The 16309-nt window shown below is 37.1% G+C and overlaps 1 protein-coding gene across 1 annotated transcript in view; it reads left to right on the top strand.

The window, feature by feature from the left end:
• Positions 1 to 16309, top strand: part of LOC106784078 (disintegrin and metalloproteinase domain-containing protein 10-like) — a 129281-nt gene that overhangs the window by 4964 nt on the left and 108008 nt on the right. The window contains exon 2 of the mRNA XM_014743197.1: positions 1894 to 4077. Coding sequence (XP_014598683.1) covers positions 3987 to 4077 — 91 coding nt within the window. The 5' untranslated portion in view covers positions 1894 to 3986. The remainder of the gene's footprint in view (positions 1 to 1893; positions 4078 to 16309) is intronic.

Raw genomic sequence — 16309 nt, 5'->3', positions numbered from 1 at the left:
GAGAGAGAGAGAGAGAGAGAGAGAGAGAGAGAGAGAGAGAGAGAGAGAGAGAGAAAGAGAAAGAGAAAGAGAGGCCCAACATCGGCCCGGTCTTTTAATGAAGACGAGTATAACATCGAAGATAAACGAACGATGATTTTACCCTGTAATCGCTCATACGTTTTTACACGTGTTTTTGACAGCTTTTCAAATCGTTTCTTTATTCTACTTTTAACTATGTTCTCTTATTTTGCAAAAACGAGATAGTTATATATCGAGAAATAAAAAAAAAATAAAATTACATATTATAATCGTTGATATTTACTATAGTGCGCGTAATACATGCATTAAAAGGTCGAAATAATCGAGATAACGAACGTCATCCCTCGAAAATTTCTAATTAATAAAAATGAATAGAGGGGGCGAGTAAGCAGGGCTCGTATTAATTGGAGACCCGAGAGATACGAGAAGGTTATACGTAATCGGTGTTCGTAGATTACGGGCTCGCGTCGTTTAACGGACGACGGTTAGAATGGGTCCTGCCGGGAGGAGAAGGGGATTGTTGGTTGGTCGTGTACGTTGATATCGTTATTCGATGGAGAATTATCGGAAAGAGGGCTTTTGTTATACAACGAGAGCCAACGTTGCTGTGCCTAATTTGCATAACGGAGATATTAATTAGCTCGAGGGACGATGCTCACGAACAACGCTAGCATGATAAATAAAACTCTCTTTCTCTCTCTTTCTCTCTATCTGTCTTTTACGTATAGATACCCACCACCGCCGACTCTGACACAAATCGACCAATCGCAAATATTTTTCAACGTTTAACACGTACAAGAAAATAAAATTATACGAAGAATTAGTCGTTCGTCGTTTACGTGCTTGCAGGTAAAATCATGCGACCATTACGAATTCCAAAAACGTTCGTTTTTTTCCATCGAGATACGCAATACCCCAACCGAACGAATACGAATTTGTATTACTTTCTTTCATTTTCTCGTTTTTTTTTCTTTTTTCTTTTTTTTATGAAATCGATAGCGAAATAAAGAAAAAAAAAGAAAAAAGGTTTTTAAGTTTAAAAGTAGTTGTATATACGCTTTATCTTTGAGGCTCACGATTCGTATTTTCTCGTTAGATATTTCACATACGGTCGAACGAACAATTTTCCTTTCTCGGATATGTTTCCTTTCGGTCAAGTAAACTTTTTAAGAAAATACATCGTAGATTTTGCAGTCGTGCGATCGCTCTTTCTCGTCCCTTTTTCCACCCTTCCTTTTTTCCCGACACTCGCAATCGGTCGAACGATCGGGCGCAAAACTCGAATGCATCCTGGCACATCGCGATACGTGACTCATACGTAATTCTAAGCGTCAGGGTATACCGTTGGGAAACATTTGAAAAAAGATGAAAACGCGAGTGACGGACGTGTACGTCAAAATCGTTTCCAATCCATCTATCTATCCTATCCTATCCTATCCTATCCCATCCTATCCTTCTCTATTCTATTCAAGTTATTTTCTTTCTTCATCTAAAATTTAACCGGAAGTTTGCCATTTAACCCTTACGTTAAATTTAGATCTCAATTTTAGATCAACGAACAATATTCCGTTTTCGTGTCGCCTCGACGACACTTTTTCAACGAAAAACTCGATAAAATTATTCTTTCATTACTCAAATCGCGGTAGATAATAGAAAAAACAAAAGTCAAAGTACATTCGTACGATCAAAAATTTGTCGGGGGAAGAATTCGTTAGTGCTCGACGCGTAGACGATTACGTGTTCTCGTGTCCGACACGCATTTCAATCTGTCGCGTACGAGACATGCGTTTTGTTCTCGTTCAAATATTTCTTCTCTCTCTCTCTCTCTCTCTCTTCTTTTTCTGTCTTTATCTTTTATTTCTATCTCCACAGCACACCGAACACCAGGCAGGCATCGTGAACGAAAAAAAGGGTTGCTGTTGCTACGAGGGAGGGAGGAAGGAAGGAAGGAAGGAAGATGTGTTGGTCCTTTTAAAAAGCAAGATTTTGTAATACAAACGTATCAAGAATCGAACGAAGAACGAGGAAAAGAAGCTCGAGGGCAAATAATCCCTTTGACGCGAATGATATCTTTGGCTAGTGGCAACAGAAGTCCGTTGATTCGAACGTAATTTCGTCTTGGTTCGAATACGTTGACAAGATTCGACGACAGAGAAACGAGAAAGTATATATATATAGGTATATATATATATAATACCTAAGGTCTCGCCTTTAATAAGCGAATCCCACGAGAAATTAACGGGCACCTATGAATCAGGAACGTGGGATCACCGAGTAATAGTGGTCGTTGTAGCTCCTGATCCCAAGGAACGAGATTACCTTCTACGAGGATACGTTCTCCTTGACCAACGACGACGACGACGAGAACGACGACGACGATGACGATAGATGAAATCGAACACGGATATCTAATATAACGATTGTCAAATCCAAAAATTCGATAAGGAAGAACATTTGAATTTCTTGGAGAAAACATGTCACGTTTTTTAAGAATTCGCGTTAAAATGCGCCACAAATGACGTAGAGATCGTCAATTTTGTGGTGGTCATTGTTACTATTACTACTATTACTACTACTACCACAACCACTAATATTCTCTCTCTCTCTCTCTTCCTCCGTTCCCGATGAGCAAGAAGATCGAAGGTAAAATCCGTGGACGAGAGAAACGATGGATCGAGGAGGCTGGTGGAGGGGGGAGGGAATACATAGGTACCGCGACTAGAGCTCGTAGAAATTCGAGCACGGAGAGCAACGTAAAACCACGTCATGGCGCTCTGACGTTTCCGTGACAGGACTCGGAAATGGCGATGCTCTGAGGATAGCACGTTGAGAGAGAGAGAGAGAGAGAGAGAGAATATATATATATATATATATACGCGTGCTCAACTATGTGTGATCGCCATCGCACCGGAAACGTTGTTGCTGCCGCTGCTGCTGCTGCTGTTGCTGCTGTTCCTACTCGTGAGTAGCTCTGATCCTCGGGATAGCAGTAAACGTCCGGGTCTGTTCGGACCGATTATCGTACCTGCAGACAATTATACGAGAGTCCTCAAGTGATTACAGGACGAGCGAGTGTGTTTTCGGAGAGTGTGATAGGACTTATGAGAATATAGGTAACAAGAAAGAACAGCAGAGAACAGTGTGTTTCGAGGGAGAAATATATTATATTTATTTGATGAATAAAATATAAATAATGGATTGACGGAGAACGCGAAGTTTTGTTGTTGATTCGTCAAAGGAAAATAAAATTAAAGAAGGATCGAAAGAAATTTCGATTTGTTGAAAGGTGTTTTCACATCGGATAAGCTAGCAGTAGTTAATATCCGTTAGCGATGATATCTACCGATCGAAGCTTTAATATTACTAGTTTGAAGTATAGTAAATACGTAGTAAGCACGATATGACTAATCGGACAATCAGCTTTACCGCTTGCCGAGTAGTAGTCGGTGGTTCGTGCACGATCGTCGGATCGTCGCGATCTCAACGCGTTCCTCGTGTATGCCTCCTGAAATAGTAATAATAGCAGCAGCAGCAGCAGCAGCAACAACAACAACAACGGCAGCGACAGCAACATCAGCAGAAGTAATAGTGGTTACTTCTTCGTCCGGACAACGACAACTACACCGACGAGGTCGAAGAAGACAACGACGACGACGACGTCGACGAAGGTGGCGAAGAAAGAGAAGGAGAAAGTGGGCGGTTACGAGAAACCTTCTGAAAGGGAGCTTGTTCCTGTAGATAGGAGAAGGAAAGAGAAGAAGAATAAGAAGAAGAAGAGAAGCGAAACTCTGTTACAGCGCGTTGGAAGAAGAACGGAACAGCATCGGTGGGAGACAACGCTCGTGAAAAGGGTTGAAGGAGGAGGACAAGGAGGAGGAGGAGGAGGAGGAAAGGGCGGAGTATACGAGGGTGGCCACGAGGGAAAGGGACTTGAACGCAGAGAAGTTTCCGTCTGTCCGAAGTGGATGGGGGTGAAAATGTTCCGAGTGTTGCTGGCATGTGTCTGGCTGGTTGCCGGCAGCCCGTTACATCCCTGGCCGCTAATACCCCAAAGAGGTAAGTGCACCGGGTCTGTGTCTATCTATCTATCTGTATGTATGTATGTATGTATGTGTATATATATATATACATACATATCTTCATTCTACTCGTAATTTCTTACATCATCGTGCTCCATTCTCTCTTCATCCTTCCTTTATACTGTTTTTATTCCCCTTATCCAGTTTTTCGCTCCTGTTTTTCATATGCTAAGTAGGTAGATAGATAGTTGGAGTATAGATAAGCGAAAGAACACGATTATGCACACGCACGAATAAGGGACGATCTTTTGTTTGCCGAAGCAAACGAGATAGGTATCATCGTCCTATCTATATCCTTTCTTTCATTCTCTTTCTATCACATATATACCCCTCAGTTAAAAGATAATCGGTAATAAAGTAACGTAAAAATATTACTGTGGTACGATCTCTCTTCTATTTTCTTTTTTTTGAATTTATCTAGAAATTAGTAATATTATAGATTAATCTTAAAGAAAATAAAAAACTGTATCGATGATAAAATGATCGATAAAGATATACTAATGTTACGCGGTTAATTATATTTAGGGGAATAAGAAAGAAACAAAAAAAAAAGAAAAAACAAATTTAACATAGAACGACTACGAGAAAGAGGAGTAGCAGAAGCAGCAGTAGCAGCATGGAAAAAAGAATGCACGCGCAGACCGTCGCTCAAGGGAAAAATCGAGCCACGTCCTACCAGCGTTGAGATAGAAGAAACGGCTTGGCTCGCGTGAAGATAGAGAGAAAGAGAGAGAGAGAGAGAGAGAAAGAAAGAATAAAAAGATAAAAAGAGAGACAGAGATAAAGGATGCTCGCATAGTCGTTCTGTTCTCCTTTCCTCTCGTCTCTTGTGGCATTAAAAGGTAGCAGCAACGCAGTAGTAGCAGGAGCAGCAGTAGCACCACCACCACCACCACCATCACCAACACCACCACCACCACCACCAGCAGCAGCACCACCAGCAACAGCAGTAGCAGCAGCAGAAGCAGAGAGTCTCCTATCTAACGACTCTTTTCCTTCCCCGTCATTTCCTCCTTTGTCGAAGCGCACGACGCTGACAACTGTGCTTACTCGTGACTCCGGCGTTTCTTTGAACCATTTCGCGGTCGTGTGCCATGCTTTTCCCCTCCTTTACACTCTTACCTTTACACTTCTTGGTATTCATATCAGACTCTCCCTCTCTTTCTTTCTTTCTTTCTTTCTTTCTTGCTTTCTTTCTCTTCACCCTGGCCACTAACACACATATACATATACACATACGCGCGAGAGTACTCATATATACATATATACATACATATATGCAAACAAATGCACTGACACGAGAGGAGACGAAGAAGACTTAGCCTTTGACAGAAACGCGCGTCGGCTTTCTTTCTCGCTTCTATTACTTCTTCTTCTTATTCTTATTCTTCTTCCGTTTTCTCTCTCCAACTCGTTTCTTTTATTCTTTTCTCTTTTTACAGAGTAGTACGCCAACAAAACGGACTTATATCTTTTCAAACTCGTATTCGCGAAATGTATTTCTCTATCTCTCTCTCTCTCTCTGTCTCTCTTAAAACTCGCCGATTTGAAATTCGCTCGAGAGAAATCGCGAGAGATATTCTTCGTGTTACATCATCGGATATAACCAACGAGAAATTTCTAAAAGCAAGGAAAAGGATTAGAGATACAGAGGAATAGGTCAAATTGGACGAATCCCAAAGCAAGGTTCGTTAAAATCGACTTTCTTTTTTATTTTTGTTTATTTTCTCTATGAGAAAATAAAAATTTATTATGCATATTTTGTCTACGCAAATTCGATTCAGCAGATTCATCGAAACAGAGGAATCCGAACTTTGAGAATAGTTTCGCACAACCCTTTCAAACATTAATCTTTTTTTTTTTCGTTCATTTTTCGATCGATCGATCGATCGATCGATCGAACTGGCTAATAATGGTCGACTTTCTTGTCAAGTATTCAACGATATACTTCGAGAAGTATTAACGATATAGCTTAATGGATAGCCCGGAAGTTTATACTAACTTTTCTTTTCTTTATCCTTAGGTATTGTATCGACATCGATGAGAAAAAATAAGGCAAAAGGAAAGAAAAAAAAGATAGATATTTTGCCAGAGAGAGAGAGAGAGAGAGAGAGAGAGAGAGAAAGAAAGAAAGAAAGAGGAAAAAGGAGAAGTGGAAATAGACTCACAGACGGTAGTCGTTTGCAACGGAGTTTTATGGTCGATGGAAAGGCTGTAATTTAAAGTGCTCTGTAATAAAAGTAGCAAATGATAAAGAAAGAAAAAGTATCCTGTGAATGAAGTAGTAGTAGGGTGTGGAGGCGCGAGGGGGGGGAGGAGGAGGGATGGAGAAGAAGGGATTAAAAGAAGAAGAAGAAGAAGAAGAAGAAAAAAGAACGAGCCAAAGAAAAAAGTCATTTCGTTCGGTATCGTTTCTTTCATTAGTTGTACGTACGAGAACGCGTTATCTTTAAGCGTTACATTTCGAAATTTCTTTCCTTGATGTATATTTTTCCTTATTTTTTTTTTTTCTAAGGTAGCTCAACCCCTCCTTTCTTTTTTTCCTTCACTTTTTCTTCCATCTACCTACCATCTCGTCCACGCATTCTCTCGACTTCCTTGCTTATGAAAGGCGATAACGAAGGGAGAAAAAAAAAAGTCGGCATACGTAATCCTACGCGAAGCTAGGAAGGAAAGAAGAAGGAAGAAAATAATGCGAATTCCCTTCCGTTACGTGACTTTCGAAAGTATCGAGAAAGAGAAAGAGAAAGAGGAAAGAGGAAAGAGGAAAGAGGAAAGAAAGAAAGAAAATAAAGGTAAAACCACGACTAGCCCGTAAAACTTGGCATTCGCGATGCCTGTCGTGCGTGAGACTACGATAAGATCACCCTTTCTCATTCGCTCGTGGTAAAATGGAAAGTCGACAAATCATTTCTATTTTATTTCTCGAGAGAACAATCAAATCCGAAAGGAAAATGGTCGAGAGTATAAGGTTAAACGTATACACTATTAACTAAAAGTTTTTCAATCGTAACGTAAATTCAAAGATAAGAATAAAAACAGGATATTTGTAAGAAATAATAAATGTGACTTTGGAATAATTGAAATGGAATATGATTTTTTTCTATCAACGAATAAATATTTTTCATGAAATTTTTTTTCACGATAGAATACTTTTACTTCGAACGAAAGAAAGACTAAATTATTTGGCACATCCTGGCCAATAGTTTGTTGAATATATGTAATTCTTGAAATAATAATAATAATAATAATCCAATTAGTTGTTTCTCTCGTCTCCAAAAATAAAATTATTAATAAATATGTATCGTAAGGAATTTGGACATTCAAAAGAACTAGAACTTCGTTTTGATTAATTTGACGTTTCGTCCCTTTATTGGGACTTCTTCAGCAACTTAATCTAAGTTCAGCGTCTTTTTTTTATTTAAGCAGACATACATTTTTGTAATATTTAAAACACTATACATCTAAACTTCGTTATCTCTTGATCCGTTATATGAATACCTATTTATTAATAATAATAATAATAATAATAATAATAATAATAATATGAGCGGGTAAAGTGTTTTTGTTGAAAACGATTATCGATTTTACGTCTGTCCCTTCGTTCTCTACTTAATTCGAACAAAACGCGAGTAAAAAAAAGGAAGAAAGAATAAGGATAAATAAAGGGAATGGGAATAGTGTAAACGAGGTTGAGAAGGGTTGAGAGGGAACTTGACAGAGAGTCACGGGAGTCTAAAATAGAGAGGCGGAGGAGGTCACGCTCGATTTCGCAAACGCGCCGCTCGCGTTATTATGTGGCTGCGCTCGCGTAATCGCGGTTCCATTTCCGGAATTAGTCCATCAGGATTCAACGTCGCGTGAGGACAACCAATTCGAGTTACCATTACTTTCGTCCTGCCCCATGTGCGTGTATATCTATGTTCCTGTCTTCTTTGTGCCTGTAATAGTACAACACGTTGAAGTCTTGTAGAAAACGAAGATGAGAAAAAGGTTAAAAAAAAAAAAAAGAAAAAAGAACAAAACAATTCTGCTAAGTTGAAAGGCTTTCGTGAGCAAACTATGAGACGAGCTTAAATGATTGTTTTGCGCTAGTTGTTTAGATTGATTTCATTCCTTTTCTATTATTTTACTTTACTCTCTTGTCTATTACTTTCTTCTTTTTTATTTGTTAATTTCTCGAAATAGGAGAACCGCGATCATCGCGAAAACGCAGAGAAAATTAAATTCAATCTTGGCAATCGTTTCGATAAAATTTTCCCACGGTTCTCTCGAGTATGCCAAGCAATTGCAATTTAGAACTGCAAACGGACAATTTCATTGTGTTTCGTGAATGAAAGAGAGAGAGAGAGAGAGAGAGAGAGAGAGAGCGAGTAAGGGAGCAATAATGTGTCGCCGAGTAGAACCGGTCCAACTCTAGTTCGACCTGGACCATGTCTCAAAAGAGCAACTCATGCAGCAATCCCTTGTTGAAGACAAAGGACGAAATTAACAGTCGAGACCATAGCTGTTTCTACGTTTCAAATGAATATCAGTTGCTCTTCTTAATATTGCTTGACATCCCTCCTGGATGACGACGACCATTTGCTCCCCATACGCTTCAACTTTGTATCTAATTTCAATCATTACCACCATATTTCTTTTTATTTACTTTTATCTCTGGAAAAATAACAATATTGTCATTTTCCATATGCACAGATTACTACATATTTTCACATCTATTTTATCAATATTATTTATTTATTCTTTAACATCCGTTTGACATATTTTTATTTAATCGGTTTTGATTCGCGAACAAATACATATATTGTCAAATATAAACAATTAAATACAATAAAATGACCAATGTAAAATAATTGAATCACAAATTCGAGTTTATTGACTGGATTCGTAGAAAAGTGTCGTTTTAACGTAATACAAATGATAGCATAATATAATACTACACATATAATAATTTGATTCTGTATCATTTAATCCTTGAAAAGTATAATACTTATCTCTCTCTCTCTCTCTCTCTCTCTCTCTCTCGATAGTCCAACGTATGCTTAGGTGGACAAAAGCTAAGAGCCATTTAATCCTGTCTTTTGTCACCGTTTCGTCGACTTTCTCTAATGCACTTTAATTAAAAAAGCAACGGTTTATCCTTAAGCGCCAGGAAGGGTAGGATTCGTCGTGGTGGCAGGCAGCCTCAATCTCGTACAGAGAAGAGAGAATTTTCCAAGTCTGACGCGAGAGGAGAGAGATCGATGAGCTTAAAACCCTTAAATCGTCCCAAGGCCCGCATCCGCGAGTGAGCTCTCACTCGCATTTACGATCGCTTGGGGTTACGAAATAAAGCGAACCGTGTCTAAACTGAAAGCCGAAGTAATAAACGAGCGCAACGTACTTCTTGCTATCGCTATATTCTCTCTCTCTCTCTCTCTCTCTCTCTCTCTTTCTTTTTACTTCCCGCCTTTGACCCTTTCAATCCTGATTTACGAGACTTTACGATTTCTTCCAATTCCAAATGCTTAATACGAAATATTGTTTAATCGGTTAACTGCTAAATTAATTTGAGTAAACAAAATTAAACGGCAATTATAAATATAGACGGATAGGGAAAATACGCTTAGTTTTTATTCTATATGCAATTAATTATTCATCGATCGAAAAGCTTATTGGTATTGAAAACTGAACCAAGAAAAATTGTTAATAACACCGTTTAATTCGTAAAAATGTAACGCGAAATAATAATTTGTAAAAATTCGGTTTGATTTGATTTAATGCACAAGGTAAATTAAATTCATTAAAATTATATTGCTGTATCGGTGATAACGACTCTGTTAAATATTATTATTAACGATATCTATTTATTAATTTGCGATATTATTTCGAATATTTTATACATTTCTTTTTTTTTTTTGGTCCATTTTAATATGCGCAAAACATATGTAGATATAATATTATATAATATTTCCTGTGGTATAAATGAAATGAATGAATTAATTAAATAAAAGTAAGCGCTCTTATTATCGATTTTTAAATTGACTCTATGTAATAGATTTGAAAGAAGAATGATATTGCATATCCATATAAGAAAAAGATCTGATATTATCCAAAGACATAGTCGTATTCGTATTCTCCTTTTCAAGGGAATCATTGAGTGGAAAAGCAATAAGGTTTAAACCGAAGCGAGAATAGAATGTCGAAAAATCTACTTCTCGTTCTTCTATACTATTCTATTCCTATCTTCATCTTTTTATACCATAAAGGAAAAAGAAAGAGAGGTGTACTCTCTCGTTCGAAAGAGAAAACGACTCGACCACGAATGTACCTTGAAAAACTCTTCGATTGCATCGTAAAAGACTCAAGTGAATGCACACACGTGTGTTGTATGAATGTACCTTGGTGAAAAATCAGACACGGGAATAAATTCAGGATCATTTTCAAGGACGACACCTTGAAAATTGTCGTCCTCTCTTTTCCCATGTGTGCCATACGAGACGGTACTCGATCTCAACGTACATATGAATATGCAATTTTATATCCAACGACCTTCTTAGGAGTCTCGATATCATCTCACCTTTCACCTTTCCTACACCTACCCCTCCTCTCTATCCTTTTTCTCTATCTTTCTACGATATTCCACCGTGATCGTTCTATATACCTTTTTAGAGGATCGTTACATTTTCAGAGAATCTTCATAGCTTCCTATGAAAAGCTCAATATGATCTTTTACACGAAGTTTCTTTCACGTATGTACAGTCTCCTACAGAAATATTCCTATCCACTCTCTTACTGTAAATGTTAAATAATTTATATTTATTTAAGATGCAAAATTTGAAAATTTTTTTACACAAAAATTTGTTTTAGAATTATTATACTTTCAAATCCATTCGATTGCGCAAGAACATTTTATTGTTAAAGAAATATCATTTTACATAAACGCGATATAGAAAAGTAGTCTCACAGGGGTATTTGCATCTACGCAAGATATAATAAAAATACAATGATTATTCTTTCAAGTTGTACTTGGTTGGTCTTCCTTTGCATCTCACAATACTCTCGAGACGAGATTGGTCGGTTCTCGTGAGACCAATTTTCTTATCATTTATGTTTAAAATTGTACTCTTTTATTAGAATAAAATATATTCTTTTGTAATATAAAAATTGATACCAATGTAATTGATACTATTATAGACACGACTCGCCTTATAAATCTTTTTGATTCGTTTTATTTCCTAATGTAAGGTGCAACGTTACGATCGTGTGGGTTATCATCGTTGACGTAGAAACCATGAAGCATATGTTTTTGAAATAACTATTTAATGGTTATACGTAAAAATGTACATACATATCGCCATTTTATCCGATACGGTCTACCTACCGTATACCTACTAAACGAATAAAGCTCAATATAAAAAGAGTGCATTATCTTTTGCAGATAGGGATGAAAAGTTTATATGTATATCACGCGATAACAATAACAGTTTCATCCTATTTTACTTATTATACGATTATACGATTATCCAGTTCGTTTCCATTCATTCTTTTGCATACATTTTTATTTTCTTCAGATAACGGTCACACTTGAAAAAATATTCTTTCTTTTTCGCCCGACGATTTTTCCTCTATTGAAAAATATGAAAATTATAAATTATTACTTATTCAATATTTTTTCTCGTCCAAAATTATAATTCTTGATGATAAGGGTTCATAGGGAACTTGGACATAAAAAGAAGTAGAACTTAATTAATTTAACTTTATTAACTTAATTAAAGATTAAGTTGCTGAAGAAGTCCCAATAAAGGGACGAAACGTCCAACTTAGTTAAATTAAGTTCTACTTCTTTTTATGTCCAAGTTCCCTATGAACCCTTATCATCAATAAATTATTACTTTCGCGTAAATAAAATATCAGCGATAAAAACAAAAAAAGTAATAAGAGAAGACATAATAATTCGAAACAAAATATTTACCATAAATTGTACAATGATTTTAAACGACAGGAAAAATTATTCTCTTAACTTTTCTCTCCCATTCCCCCTAAAGTGCAATCATTTTATACGCCACTGTAATTATTTTCCTGTAATGGATAAACTTCGACTGTTGATTCTGAAAACGTATTGCGAACTTTCGAAAATGAAATGAGTAAAATACGAAAAAAAAAAAAAAAAAAAAGAACAATGAAAAGGTAAAATCGGGAAACCGGATACAGGTATAATAATTAATGGGATATAATACGAAAATCCGTCAAATCCTTCCGGACGTTTTTATCCGTAACTTTTAATGATGAAAAAATAATTTCCTACAAGTGTGTATATGATAAAAAGGTTTATCCTAGTGGATTTTTATTATTCATAATCGTCGTTGGTTAAAGTTCAACCAAAAAATGTCCTTAAGATTTTAACGTTTCAATTAATTAAATGAATTCGCTGTTACTCGATAAAAGAATAGTATGACAAGAACGAAAAAAAAATGGAGAAATGGAGAGATAAAGATAGAAAGAGGAAAACAAGAAGAAAAGAAAAGAAAAGAAGATTGGCAAACTGTAGCGGAAACGCGTGCCGCTTACAAAAGAACTTGTATTTCTATGGGTTTTCTCGAGCATACGGTAATAGTAACGTTCTGCAATCGACTTGGTGCAACAAATTTTACGAATGTCATCACCAGATTACGATACGCTCTTGCCACGCACGCACCTACTACTACTACTATTTTACTGTCTTCATATCGTCGACAGTGTAAATTCGTCTTCGTGTATGTATCTGTCTATACATAAAAGTAGATACGTGATGAATCTACTTTGTGTGTGTATATGTGTGTAAGAGATATTACATGGTATATATATGTATGTCTCTCTGTATGTCTCTCTGTATGTATCTATGAAGGCAAGTGCATAGCACGTGAATGTGTTAGAGCGAATACGTTTTATATAAGTGTGCGAGTATAACTGTCTATAGGTGAGTCCGTATTTCACAAAGATACTCTCTGGTCGCTGCCTATCGCATGAATATGCAATTTTACATTCAGCCTGGTCCTATGACGTCGTCGTGTTCTGATATTCTCTGCCACGGTTGCCGTATTAGCTGGCGTGCGGTATTTTCGCGTCGTATAACCACCCCGCCATATAACCCCACCCCACCCCCCCGTATAACCCCGCCGTTACAGTGAGCATTCGACCTACCCTTGCGTTTACGGAAAAACTGCTCTCTTTCTCTCTCTCTGTGGCCCGAACCCGAGATACATATAGAGAAAGAGAAAGATGAGGAGAGAAATAGAGAAACAGACGAAAAAGAAAGAGAAAAAGAAAAAAAAAAAAGGATATGAGGGATGAACGTGACTTTAAATTAGAAAGATGGGGAGGATGTGTGTCATGGGACGTGCGTTGACTTTTTCTCGCAGGACACACACCTATCTTTTTCTTCCTTTATGGGAATATTTTTTTGGCTCGTTTTACGTTTTCTTCATTGAGTTCTTTTTTCGCGAATTCGACTAATAATTGTTTACATTTCGAATTATTATTCGAAATCATCTAATGATTTACGTCGTCATAATATTGTTTTTCTAATCAAAGAAAATGTATTTTCCATTTTATTTATTTATTTATTTATTTTTCTTTTCTTTCCCATTTTTATTTGAAATATATTTTCATTTCATCATCAAGTTTCACGAGAGTTGAAACGAGGTAGAATAAAAGTTGACACTTCAATTAAAACTCGATATAAATAATAATTAAAATTATATCGCAATGGGGAGAAAAGTTGACGCGACTTGTTGACGTTGTGATTGATAAAAAAAAAAAAAGACAAATTACAAAACCTTTGGAAAATTGAACAACGTTAAGCTCGAGGGTTTCGATCGGTGGATCTGTTGTCGCGCGATAAGGGGATTTCGCCGATATCGAGTTACGAGCGCGTGCAAAGTCGTTACATCAAGGTCGAGTGCCCTTCGAGAGCCCTTTATGCCGCGCGATTTACCACTGCCGGAAATGCTTTCTTCTTCAACTTCTGCCCGCTTGATTTTTCGAGAAAAACCTTCGACGTATCGTCAAATCTAATTGTAAAACCGATCAAACTTTAACATTTTATATACAATAGTTTCGATAAAATCAAGAACGAAAAGAACGTTTTAAAAAAAAAATTATTAAAACGATCGTCGTTATTTTGATTATTATTATTATTATTATTATTACTATAAAATGAAAGAAAGTTTATAAAAACGTTTGCGGTGATAAACGATTACAATAAATAAACATAAGAATAAACGTAAATGCAAAGGGAATTGTTGATAAAAGGGGTAGTTGCCTTGGAAAGTTCTCTCAGCCTCTGGTTCCTCGCTTTTAGAATCTTTATTTTGATTTATAAGTCGGCAGCCAGGGAGTCGGCCATTGAAGCACCTCGGAAAGTCGTTACATTGAGGTCAAGCACGGTTTTGAAAGGCTTTCGTTTCGCATCGAGCGGTCGACCACTCCAAGTTACCCTTCTCTCTTCCTCCCTCCCCCTGCCCGTGCCCCTACCCCCTTCTATTCCCTCTTGCTTTCGTGATTGTTGTTTGCCCGTGATTCAATTCTCGAAAAAAACGAAGGACAATCCAAACTCTCAAGATCGATCTCCGAGCATCGAGAGCACCTGTCGCGCTTTGTTTATAACCATTGAGTCTTTGCGAGTACCTGAAAAAGAACAAGCCAACTCTAAAAGAAAAATAATTACAAAAGCTCAACGCTAATGGAAAGAAAGTAGCTATCCAACGAGAGAGAGAGAGAGAGAGAGAGAGAGAGAGAGAGAGATAGACAGAGAGATTCGTTGCAGCTTTTATCCTAGTAAAAAAATATTCCCCAACGCGGTTAAAAGAGTGTTGTGTGTAGTTGTAAGGATAAATTTAGTATATACACGCGTTCATTTTTTTTCTCTAGAATATTAATTAACCTTTTGAGAATATAAACGAAACTATTTGTAAGTAAATAACATGTTTAATTAACGTAAAACACGGTTTTTAATTAATCAACATAGGTTAGTTGTTCCGTTTCGATGCTATACATTTTATTTCGATTAAATAGAAAGAAAAGCATATAAGTAATCTAACAAATTGCGTTAAAGCGTTAAATCGATCGTACATATACGCCCGTGTTCTTTCTCCCTCTCTCTCTCTCTCTATATATATATATATATATATATATGAACAACGTCACTCTCGAGAGTGATAAAATTTTTGTCGATCGAGTCGAAGGGTCGTGAAGGTAAAGGTCGAGGATCGTCGCACTCTCGACTTTCTCGTCCTCCTTTTCTTCTTTTTCTTTTTCTTTTTAGCGAGAGGGCCAGGAAAGATAAATTCTCCGTTCAAAGAAAAACAGTTTCCACTTGGTCGAAGGTAGAAAAAGGGAAACGGGTGTAAAAGTGGGAGGAAGGGAGGTAGGGAGGTTGTGATCGAACAACTCAAAGAAGATTTCAAGAGTATCTTAACGAGCTCCGAATGGTCGACGCTTTCTTCTTCGTCTTCGTTTCATTTTCGTTTACGTTGTCGTTGACGAATGTTGTAACGTGGTCCAGTACTTTGAAATATTCGAATAGTGCAACTGCCATGCAACTGGACGTTGATGGGAAAACGAACAGCCAGGATTTACGTTGGGCTTCGCTCCAACTTTTTCCACTGTCAAAGCGGAAAATCGTCTGCTCTGCTCTGCTCTGCTCTGTTCTGCTCTGTTCTGGTCTGCTCTGCTTTGCCTGTGTCCCCCTTTTCTGACGTTTTTTTTCCACCGAAGTTAATGATGATATCACAATTTCTCTCTTTCCCTCTCATCCTCTCTCTCTCTCTCTTTCTCTTTCTCTCAATCAATACGGGAAATAATTTTTTTGTCCTATCTTTGAAAAAATAAAAAAAAAATCAAACGAAATTCTCAGCTCTGCGTATCGATGTCCGAGCTTGCCTATTATAATCCTGCTTGATAATGAAATTAATTAAAAAACTAATGAATTTTATTCGATTTATTAGAAAAATCTCAAAATCGTATATACGTCAGATACTATTCTATTTTATTATATTTCACAATTCGATATTCAGAATATCTCTGGAATTTCGATTAAATATGAAAGAACAAACGAATGGATTTATACGCGTACGTTTTGCGAGATAAAATCACTGCAGAGTAGAGTTATCTCGCGGGCGCGCTGTAACGCGAAATGACGTACAAGTGTGCTCGGGGAAAGAGAGAGAGAGAGAGAGAGAGAGAGA

Source organism: Polistes canadensis, unplaced genomic scaffold, assembly GCF_001313835.1.
Source record: "Polistes canadensis isolate GaletaPanama2010 unplaced genomic scaffold, ASM131383v1 scaffold_30, whole genome shotgun sequence".
Lineage (NCBI taxonomy): Eukaryota > Metazoa > Arthropoda > Insecta > Hymenoptera > Vespidae > Polistes > Polistes canadensis.
Note: the sequence above shows the minus strand (reverse complement) of the source record. Positions and strands in the feature narration are given on the sequence as shown.